Source organism: Cyprinus carpio, chromosome B8, assembly GCF_018340385.1.
Source record: "Cyprinus carpio isolate SPL01 chromosome B8, ASM1834038v1, whole genome shotgun sequence".
NCBI classification, from domain to species: domain Eukaryota; kingdom Metazoa; phylum Chordata; class Actinopteri; order Cypriniformes; family Cyprinidae; genus Cyprinus; species Cyprinus carpio.
The window spans coordinates 125,591-137,818 of NC_056604.1; the positions used below are offsets into that span (position 1 = coordinate 125,591).

The following is a 12,228-nucleotide window of genomic DNA, read 5'->3' on the forward strand; positions in this document are numbered from 1 at the left end:
CGCACACCACAGCTATCCCTCAGGACCTTGATGCAGCACTCAGGAAACATTAGCAGCATTAGCTTGGAATGCAAATTAAAACAAACAGCTAACACTCTCACAGATGAAAGTAGCTGGATGTCCTCTAACTGGGTCTCATTCACTATTAAATGCGTTCAAGTGTTCTTAGTTATGCATGTACAAGGCTATTGTGCAAAATTTTCACCAGATTCAGAACAGGTGTGTACACACATACATTTCTATTCTCATTCTAATGAATCCAGATTATTCTAAAGCATGTGGCCAGAGTTAGTAATTAGCCCAAAATCTCATATTCTCTGTATACGCTCTCTCTTTCTCTCTCTGTATAAATAATATATGGATAAATAAATACTTTTTATAATAATAAGATATATATATATATATATATATATATATATATATATATATATATATATATTCAACTTGTTTGATGAATATTATAGGACTGATGTAGTTACTGAACAGGAGTTTTTACGTACATGTGGTGTAACCATAAAAACACTAAATAAAAGTAATTGCAACCTGATCATTGAACCTGATTATTCATAATTTCATGAAAAAAATGCTTTTTGTAAGGAATAAATTTGTCACACAGACAAAGAAACACACTCGCACACACACAGGTGCACACAGATCATTAATGAAAGTGATGTGTTCTTAGTCGTGGGAAAAGTTCTTAGGACCATTTAGTTTTACTGCCATCTGGGGGAGTTTGTGTGTGTGTTTGTTTTGTATGTGGAGCTGGACCTATTCCTAGTCAGTCAGTCAACTGACCTCATCTTCATGTTGTTACGAGTGCGAGATAGTTATAGGTTTTGTGTGACTCACCAGCTCCGAAAGCAAAGAAGAAGCTGTGGGTGGGGTTTCTCTGAAGGAGGGCAGAGACGCGGCGGGCCATTCGCTCATTGCGTTTGTAAATGAGCTCCTGACGCAGGTAACTATCAATCTGCTGTGCCGTCAAGCGCTCATGAGCTGGCAGGGAACTGTTGATGAAATGCGGAAGCTGAGACAAAATAAGAGAGAGAGAAGTGTTACTAAAGTCCTGGCATGAATCTGAGTCTGTGTATGAGTGAGAAACTGGGAAGCTGAGACATTTATGCCACTTTGTGGAACGTGACAGCCACACACACAAAGACTGTTTTACTGTCTTGGACTCCACATGAACTGATTGATTTGCTGCAGGGTAAAGTGTATGGGAAGCTTTCTACAGCTGGCCGGTCTGTCTACAAAGTCTGCTATGAATTCTGAGGGATGGACATAATAGATTGAAGTAGAAAAAGGGAAATAAGGAAAAGAAGATAAAGAAAGCAAAGTTTGTGGGAAGAAAATGAAAACAGTATCTTAAATTCCCAGTGAAATGGTTTGATGTGATGTGGCGATGTAGTTTTAAATGAGATGATTGAGCTTTTCCATGTTTTTTTTAATAAATAAATAAACAAATAACCAATGGTTAATTTACGTCTTTCTTGAGATCTTGGCCACAGTAATAATAAAATAAAGTATAACTGATTTCCTCTTTTAGATTTAATATAAAACTATAACATTACTATTATTAAAACATTTACTGCTACTACAGTAAATTAAAATAATATGTTGTTTTAAAAAGCTTCTTCTTCTGGAATGCTGTTTATAGTCTCAATTTTCTAATTATTTGAGATTTTTGATATCCATAGCATTGCAATGTAGAGTTTTGATTTTGAATTTGATTTTGTTGGGTTTTCAGTGCTTTTACAGCAAGTGCATTGTGACTGTTAGAAAAGTTGTGGAAAATTGTCTAGATTCGAAACTTTCATCTCAATTTTAAAGTTTGTCATTGTAAAAAAATAAATAAAAATAATTGTTTTTATTGTTGTGTTTAATTTTCTAGTATATATATAATTAAAAAAAGTTAATGGCAGCCCATTGCCACCCCAGAGTAAAAAGTAAAAAAAGATTAAATAAATATTATAATTTTATATATCATATGTTATAAAATTGTGATATACAATGTTGCAATTACAAGAATTGAAGTCGTAATCATAAGAAATTGCAGTACAAAAGATATAGTCACAATTTTGAGATAAAGAGCTGCAATTAAGTCAAAAGTAAAAAATGTCATGCGTTAATTGCAATTTTGAGATATATAGGCCAAATAACTTTTTAATTTATTTTTTACTTGGGCTTCCATATGTTTGGAATCCATCTTTGGAATTGGAAAAGTGTGTATAGATCTTTGAAAGAGAGCAGGGCATTAGGGATTATATATGGTCATGGAGCTCAATTCTGGACCTTTTGCTCTAATTGATGGTCGGAAACACAGCGCTTCCCATGTCTTGACCGGCTATACATACACCAGAGATGGTGGTGGGGGGGATAATGGATACATAGTACAGGGACGGAGGAAGCGAGAGAGAGACTTAAAAGGGAAACTGTGGGTGGCCTCTTGTTAGAATCCAGAGCTCTGGAAGTCTAAATACTATGTTTGTGTGTGTGGTGTGTGTGTGGGTGTGTGTGTGTATTTATCCATACGCCCTGCTAATGAGAGAACAGTTTGGAAATGGAGAGGCAGAGGGGGTAAATATGGCTATACACGTGTGTTTATCTGAGAGATTCCTGCCTGAGCTGTGCACTAAAGAACTGAAGTGCAGTGGAGCAGAAAGCCATACATTTGGCTCCAATTTGTTGTGTGTGTGTTCAGACACTGATAGATGACTTCCCTGCCTGCCACCTGTAGCAATCCAAACCACTTTACAGGGAAGGCCTTTCCTGTAATGCCCTCTTACACAATCTATCTATCTATCTATCTAGGGCTATCTATATATATAATAGGTTAATAATCTAAAATTATGAAATGTGTTGTGTAGAAAAAAGAATGCAATATTTTATATAGTAGGGCCTAATACTTTTTCTTTTCCTTTTTTTTTCTTCCTTTTTTTTTTTTTTTTTTTTTTTTTACAAAGACCTAACTCATAACTGACATTTAATGAGTTTATGTTCACATTATCATTGAATGTGTGGTTGAGTTTACTGTCCATTGAGAGAAAGGGAAAGTTCACCCAAAAATCGAAATTCTGTCATTAATTACTCACCCTCATTTCGTTAACAAGTGAGTGAGGTCGTTGTTCTTCTTATGAAAAATTATTATGTTTTTTTTGTGTTTTGTGGGTGTTTTATGCTGCATAAACAGCAATGCAACAACCATTTTCAAGGCCCAGAAAGGTAGTAAGGACATAACTGAAATAGTCCTGGTTTCATCAGTAGTTCAATCTTAATTTAATGAAGACAATAATACTTGCTCAAAGAAAACAAAAATAAGGACTTTATTTTTATATATGTTTATAAAATTGGTAGTTCTGTTGCTGTCTATGCAGGATCAGAAAGCTCTCGGATTTAATCAATAATACCTCAATTTGTTACAGCTTTGTATTAATGACAGAATTTTTATTTTCGGGTGAACTATCCCTTGAAGAGACTTGAGCAGAAGACTAGACTTACACTCAAGTCAAGTACTACATAATGTCCGCATGGAGTACAGGAGCAGAATAGAGACAGAATGAGGAAGAGAGGCATAAAGCAATGAGAGAGAGCACAGATACCTTATCAGGCAGCAGAGCCATTAGCTGCCCTGCGTCTGACCTTTGCAGGAAATATGGAACAACAAAGATATTTCCTCCCTTCCTCGTCTTACTGCTCCCTCACATTTTTCCTGAAATGTTCATTCTCTCTCTCACTATGTGTGTGTGCCGTTGCTTTAATCTTTTAGTGTGTTGCAGGGTGAAGTGGAGAATTATAGGTCATCCATCAGAAGGAACATGCTGCTGCTCAAACTTTAAGTTCATAATGACTCCAATACATCACATACATACTCACATGATGCATAGAACAAGACCAGGCTGTGTTTTTGGTGTGCTTACCTGGGATGTGTCATGATTGAAGATGATGGAGTTAAGGTCTCCACAGTTGTAATGTGTGATGAGGTCCTCAGTAGTGAATGCGCCCTGCAGAATGCCTGCACGCAAACTCTCATGCTGCAGTAGAGTCTGGTTTAGAGCAAACAACACCTGCAGACATAGAGAGAGAGAGAGAGAGAGAGACGGTCAGTTTGTCATTCTGAACGCATAAAATACACAAGTGTAGTCATTCTCACTCCTGCACACACAATATGATGTCACATCGGACATAATGTGTTCACAAACGCACTCTTTATTTATTCACACACTATAAACATAGTCCATGCGAACATTTTTCCTTTTAGGGCCTCCCAGATATTACGCCAGCTTACGGCCAGGTACAACTTTGTTGTGTAAGCCAGACAATTTCTAAAGAAATAGGTACGAGAGAGAGAGACAAAAAAGACAGGGAGTGCTCCTTTAAAAACAGCTCTATCTCCAGGGTCCAAGGGTCGTAAATTTACAGCCCGCATTAAAATAAAAAGTAAACCCTCTTTAGAGAGAATTTATGGTGTGCAACAGCCACAGACCAGCGACCTGCGGTTTTTTTTTTTTTTTTTTTTCACTGCCGCCAGCTGTCCCAGACTGGTGTTGTTATTCTTCACTCTCGCGCACTGCTGTATTACGCCATGGCTGACTGGCTGACTTGCTCGACTCCGGCTGTCAATCAAAGTTAAGCGTTTTGACAGCAGAGCTTGCTGGAGATGGGAGGAGGGGAGTTTTTTCCGTTATTTTGCATGGAAAGGTAGATTGAATTTCACGCTGTCGTGCATTCTGCTGGCTAACACGTTCGTACCCGATCATGTGTGGTCAGTTGATTTGTGTACTTGATTACACCTCTCTATTCTGGCTGGGACCCGTGGCTGTGATTGCCTTGGAGATTTGTGTGGGTGTGTTTTGTGATCGGGTGTTGACAGAATACAGTAATGAAAATGGTCTACATGAAGCATGATGCTGATTGATTTATATACTAGCTTAAAGGCTACAGAAGATTTCGTCCCTGCCTCATGTAGAAAGGTTAGAAATAAAAGTCTGTACTGTTTTCTTTAGCACTGGGAATGAAATACAGATTTCTGTTTTGGTCACTAGTCTGGTGTGCTTTGCCTACACTGTGAGCATCGCCAACAGCAAACCAAGCTTTACATCTCTTTACAGTAAATGTTAAGTTAATGTTAAGTAAATGCCTCTCCTAGAGTAGAACCTTCTCTCATCTTCTCCACATCAGTTCTTGTCCTCTCTCCATAAATCTGTGGATTACACTAGGAGAAATGTAAAAATACAATTTTATTTTATTTTATTTTATTTCATATTTTAAATATGAATATAAGTATTTAGTGCAACTAGCTACTTTCTCAGCATAGCATTTTTGGTTGCACTTTATTTTACAGTACGTGTACTTACATGTACTTATAGTGTACTTACAGTGTATTTATCTAAGAAAGTTCTGGTAATACAAGGTAACTACATGGGGTAGGGTTAGGTTTAGGGGTAGGTTCAGGGTTAGTACCTAGTTATTACATAGTAATTGTAATTACTAAAATAAGTACATAGTATGTTCATGAGGAACAGGACTGTAAAATAAAGTGCTACCGCATTTTTTTTTTGCAGTAGTTTAGCTAGATATCTTTTTTTGTGTGTTATTTTAGTATTATTTATATTACTTACTTACTTAATCCTCTTTGTCCCAAGTGAGACATAAGGGCGCAATCAGATTATTTTTATACCGTTATAGTATTTAATGATATTTTAAATGAGCTTTTATTTAATATTTTTAATGTAAGTTTTAGTTTGTTTTAATAATTTTGTAATAAATAATAATAAATAATTTAGTAATTTTTTTGTCATTTTTTATTTGTTTTTGTGTTATAAAAATATTTGTAGATATTTAATTTAATTCAAAATAATTCAACATTATTTTTTTATAAAGTGTTTTTTTTTAAGGTTTAGTTTTAGTTTACATTTTTGGTTAAACTTTTGTATAGGGAGCAATTCTCACTAACTAGTTGCTTATTAGCATGTCTATTAATATTAACATATTGGCTGTTTATTAGTACTTTTAAAGCACATATTCTGCATGACCATATTCTGCATCCCTAATCCTAAATTTAAATTCCAAATACCTAAATTTAACAACTACCTTACTAACTATTAATAAGCAGTGATTTAGGAGTTTACTGAGGTAAAAGTTGTAGTTAATTGTAGTTGGTCATAGTTAGATGTTAATAGAAAGAATTGGGATTTTTTTTTTTTTTTAAAGTGTGACCAAGTTTTTCTTTTATTTTCTTTTATTGTAGCGGAATTACTGAAAAACATATTTTTTAGTTTTGCTAACTTGCACAACAATACCTGAGCCTGATGTTAATGGGGGTTTGGGAATACTATTTAAACGTTTTTTAAACGGTCTATTTTCAGCCTCCTAGTGCTGTGCAGATCTTTGTCACGCTTCCAGTGCGGTAATCCCAAAATGGACCATGATCAAACCAGCACCAGAAGAGCACGAATGCACTCCATCTATCGCACTTCACATCCAGCCAGCACTCTGTGCTCTGAGCCGACCCCCTGCCGGCCTTGTAATCGCTGGCCGTTTATTTCAATATTGCGTGTGTTGTTTTATTGTCTTCATTTTTTACACTGCCATGTCAAGTCGGGGTGTTGCCCTCCTGTGCAGATGTGCTCTGGCTCCATGTTCCACGGTATGTACCCACACATGGGAGCTTTATAGTGATGCCAGCTGCTGCAGCGGCCATGGCACGCTCACATTAGGAGACGGGTGTCTGACCCATCTGCCTCGCTTCTGTGCTGGTGCCAAAAATGAGGAGTTTCCCTTAACCTTAAGCACATTCCATGTGAGAAATAGAGAGATGAAAGAACAACTGGGATGTGATAGATAGAGGGATTAAAGGATGGGACGGCGAGGACAAGAGCAAGCCAGGAAAGAGAATTGGATCATTCTGTGCTCCTTTGCCATTCATTTGATGGACAGAGTGTGAGAGAGCACATACATTAAGGCCTGTATGTGTGTGTATGTGGGATGAAGGATGGCTAAAGTGTGTGAGAATGTTCCATTTGTTGAAGTGTGAACACCCTTTAGCATTTATTGTTCTAAACAAAAGCATATTTCCACAGCGCTTTCTCTCTGGTAATGGAGATTTCACGGGGCGGTAGGTGTGCGATCTACGCAGATGGACTCTTTTGTATGTTTTTGATGTTGTGAGAGGCTCCATTTACATTTGGTATTATCATCCGTTTTGGAAGTCATTTTAAAACAGGATGATGCCAAATACAAGTGTTAAGATTTACATATAGAATAAACCTAAAAGGTATATTTGGGAGAAGGAGCGGTGATATTTTCCCCCGAGACGGATCTTAATACCAGGTGTAACCAGGGCCAGATTCTCATGGGTTGATTAAAAAAAAGTTTGGAGAACCCAGTCTACTGCTGGAACGTCTACCCTTCACCCAAGCATTGCATTCCAAATTTTCATTAGCGGTTTGGAAAGAATAAATAGAGAAAAAGACCAAGGAGGGAGGGAAACACAAAAGAAGAGAATGTTAATTCCCATGTAATGTTCCCAAATGAGAGGCGGAAAAAGAAACATGCTATTTCATTGACACGTGTGAGTATGGAAGCAGTTGACTTCTTGTTCATTCACGTTAGCAGATTTCTTTTTCCATTTCAGCTGGTGCAACATACGGCACATGACATTAGCACTCTTACACCTTCATTTCTTTGTTTCTCTTTTTTCATTCAACTCTCCAGCATTCACTCGCTTGTCTTCATTGTTGTTTATGGAAAGTTCTGAGGTAGAACAGAGGGATGGATGGAGAGAGGATGGCAAAATAAATAATAGCTGGCTGCAAACGCATGTGCACCACAGCTGGAAGTGATTTAGTCTCTTTTAGTGTGGTCAGAGGCATTATGGGAAAAGTGCAGATGGGCACAGGTGCAGTCGGTGGGCAGTGTGAGCCAAAATCAGCTCAGAGTATCCAAACAGAGAACGAAAAACAGCAGTTGAGCACAGCTGACCACTTCAAACCAACATCCTGTGGATGACACTTGCTCTTTATTGGTCATTAATTAGAGCTTGTTTTCTGTTTCTTGCCGTCTTTTTCTCTGCACTTTGTTCTCACTCTTGACTGCCTCCTACACAGAGATTTTGTGGATTAGCTTGGGATAACTCAAAACATACTACATGGCATGCAGTCTTTTTTTAGTTTCCAGTAATCTTTCAGCAGAACATGTTTTTCACAGCAGTGCTGGCCGAAATTTAGAATTTAAAAAAGGCACATACTATAAAATGAAAAGATTATAATCTTTTCATTTTATAGTATGTAAAGAACTATTAAATATCAATTACTCTTTTATATAAAATAATATTACTTTTTTGGGCATAAATTTTAATTGTATTTCCTAAATTAACATGTGAATTAAAATTCTACTTCTTATTTAATTGCAGTTTAAAAGACATTTTCAGTTCAGTTCTGGATGACGCTCAATCCTATAGATCAAAGAGAGTGAGTTACTGGAAATATTTAGACATTTTAATGTTGTTTGACATTCTTCTATATCTAAAAGTTATAATATCCATCTTCAGTTGATTGAGAAATATTTGATTTGTGAGTAGTTCATGCAGAACAGAGCAGACCTTTTGGAGCATATGCTTATGAAGCACTTTCTGGACCAAGGTTTCTTTATTGCTATCTTGCATACTAATTTTACATACTTTCCTTGTCTTGTCTTTTCTTTTAGTTCAGGAGTCTGTGAATTACTGCCAAGAGAAGTTTGGTAGCACATCAGTGCTGTTTGGTTTTCCTCTCCTTCCTGGCTTGCTAGACAAATCTCTTCATCTCTCTGTCTAATCTGCAGTCGTCTCCATCCTGTCAGTCTCTATATCTTGAACCCGCTGTCTGCCCGCAGTGACCATCTGTGTCTGTTTAATAAGATCATGGAGAGAGTTTGTCTTTTCCTGTTTTTTATTTTCTCTCTCACACCCTCTCACTCTTTTTGCACTTGTCCAAAAACAAACTCTGCCATTTGACTTGGCAGCACTGGTAGCTGAGTCTTCAGCAACTCTTTCCCTTTAGGAAAAAAAAGAGAGAAAATAATCAATTATTGCTCAGTTCACTATGTGCTGTGAGGAGAAAAAAAGTGGGGAAAGACCAGACAGTATGAAACGTGAAATGGTACACCATGCACTGAGAAAAAAAAAGAAAAATAAAAAAAACGCTCAGACTGGTCTCCAGGAGCTGAGGAGAGATGGAATGGAGGGATGAATAAACAGAGAGGGAGAAGAGCATTGTTGAGAGTGGTCAGAGGTCAAATAAAACTCAGCCTTCTGAAAGCCCACCACTCTGAACAAACATGCCAGGAGAGATGAGCTGAGCTGCATGGGGCTTCAGGACATTTATTAAACCCTGTGTGTGTGAGGGGTCAGGTTTTGCTTGTCTTGTAGAGGGGGAGATCTGTTAGGACAGGATTTGTTTTCTAAATGATGTTACGATTTTTAACATACAACACCTGTGATTTCATGTACTGGTTCAGAGAGGACTGGGATCTGTGCATCTCTGGATGTGGGTGTTATGGAAGGGCATGTGCTGCTATGGATGCAAGCATCATGGAACCCTTTTAAATCTATAGAGATGTATACAAGTATGACCAATATAATATGATATAACACACTATCATTTAAATGTTTGGGGATTAATTATTTGTTTATTTTATTTTAAAAGAAGCACTTTTATGCTCACACATTTGTTTGAGAAAAAATACAGGAAAATAGTACATCACAAAAATGTTATTACAATTTACAATATTTAAGTATTATAAAAATCTAATTTATTCCCGTGATGGCAATTTTGAGCAGCTGTTACTTCTGTCTTCAGTGTCACATGATCCATCAGAAATCATTCTAATAGGCTGATTTGGTGCTCAAGAAATATTTATTATTATTATCAATGTTGAACTCAGTTATGCTACTGGATGGAATGTATAATTTTTTTTTTTTTTTTTTTTTTTTTTTTGCAAGATTCTTAGAATTGAAAGTTCAAAAGCATGCATTCATGCTGAATAAAAGATATAAAATTTTCTTTCAAAATAAACAAATAAATAAAAGTACTGACCACAAACTTTTGAATGGTAGTGTAGTGAACTTTTTTTATAGAGCTTAGTCATAGTAGCACTACATTTAAGTTTTGACAGGAATGAAAACGAGGCTGTGAAGGAGAGAAGTACAGCATGTTCAATGGATCATACTGTTGTTTAACAACATAACAATTGTTCAGCTGACGAAACATATTTATATAAAAAAAAAAACTCCCTCAAACAGTTTTAAAAGTTGTGAATTATGAAAATTACATGCTCTAGGACCTTTATTAATCTATCCCTCACTGCCTCATTTTCATCCATGTTCAATTTAATGTCATCTATCTTGATAAAGGTCTATTGATTTAAGTGCTTTAATTTTACTCAGACATTTGCCAAACATGTCTTAAACCATAATAAAAGTGCACCAGGCCGCATAATGAGAAGTGAAAGAAAAGACACACACACACACACACACACACACACTCAAAACAGTAGGTCGGTAATTTGCTAAGTAATTTTGATCAAACCAGTACAAGAAAAACATACATGTCTGATTGCTTTGAAGTCCAAATTTGCCTAACCTCCTCAAGGAAGACTAGGCAAAATACTGAATATTATTTTTAATTGAAAAATGAAAATAAGATTTTGTGAGCGATAAGGCATGGTTAGGGAATAGAAAGTCTCATTAACTATATACACAATAGAAAGCAATGGAAATTCCTAACTATTTTAGATAAACAAACATCTGTGTCTGTGTGTACTGTACTCTTGCATTGATCCTTTCACATTAGGATAACACAAGGATAGCTGCCCCTCCCAATGGGAGAGATAACTGACTCCCACTGCTCTTTATCAGGCCCTGGGGTGTCTGATAGCATCTACACCATATGCTGCTCATTCCAGGCAAGAGCGAGAGAATAAGAGAGAGAAAGACTGAGAGTCCTTCCAACTTCTCTCTTATCTAGAGGACAGGTTTTTGTCCATTTAATGCCCTCAGACAGAGTAATTCTCCTTGAGTGATTTGTAGTTTTCACAAACTCTTGCTGGAGGGTGTGCTGAAACATGAACATAACCCATGAGTTTTAATATGAAGATAGATGTGCTGAGGAAACTGGGACACAGACTCCTACCGCTGCTGTTCATTCATACAGACAGACAGACCTGTGTGTGTTTGAGAAAGACTAAATGAGAAGCAGACAGTGACATTGTGTCATGTTCTCCTGGTCCGAGCCACAGATGAGATCTGGAGCACAGCTGGGCCGCTCCCCACCCAAACCTGCAGTCTTATCAACATTACATCCTCTTTCTAGCTCTCTTTCTGTTTCTCTCTATGATTCATCCTCATCATAATGTTTATTCTCCTTTCATCTGCTCCCTGCCCTTCCTGTGCCATTTTCCTTTCATGTGCATGTGTGTGTGCGTACACTAATGTTGGCCAAATCTGAGTGTGATTGAATATCCAACATGTAGGTGTATTTCATGTGCTCCAGTTGGTGTTTGGAGAATGCACTGATTTAGTTTTTTGTTTTTGTTTTTCAGCAAAAATGCCATAATGCCACTTCGTTTTTAACTAAAAGAGAAAATCAGCAGAATAGTGGAACAGAAACCATTACTTCATTTAATAATACAATCAGGGCTTGAAAACAAACAAAAAAAATCAAATCGGTTCAAAAAAATCGGAATAGATATTTTAACGTTTCTGTTCCCGCGTTCCTCTGTATTATTACCGTTCCGAAACCGGTTCAGGTGGAAGAAATACCGGTTAATAACATTATTTTTTAAAAACAATTTTCTTTGCCTAATAATAATAATAATATTAAAGTACATTATTATCTTTACTCAAAAAGAAAAGGAAAAAAAAGAGAGATCTGGTAACGTTATCCAATAACCCGCTGTGCTTAGTCAGCCAATACAGCATCATCTTTTCTAGATTTTGGCCAAATGTAGGTTACTAAAAAAAAAAAAAAATCTGTCAACATTTTAAAGTCATTAAAGTATTTTTCAAATATTTAAAAATGTTTGCTGCTTTGTATATATATATAAAAAAAAAAAAAAACAACAACACTTGTATAAGATTGTTTTGAGAGTCATCTCACATTGCTTTTTATTAGCCCAAATACTTTCCGAAATAATGAAGGCTAAAATGCCTGTAGGCTAAAGCAAAATGTTAACAAACATTATAAAAACAGTTAT

The 12,228-nt window shown here is 36.5% G+C and overlaps 1 protein-coding gene across 1 annotated transcript in view; it reads right to left on the reverse strand.

The window, feature by feature from the left end:
• Positions 1 to 12,228, reverse strand: part of LOC109098877 (metalloprotease TIKI2-like) — a 55,171-nt gene that overhangs the window by 14,787 nt on the left and 28,156 nt on the right. Inside the window, 2 exon segments of the mRNA XM_042729143.1 lie at positions 850 to 1,024; positions 3,915 to 4,061. Of these exon segments, the coding sequence (XP_042585077.1) occupies positions 850 to 1,024; positions 3,915 to 4,061 (322 nt within the window).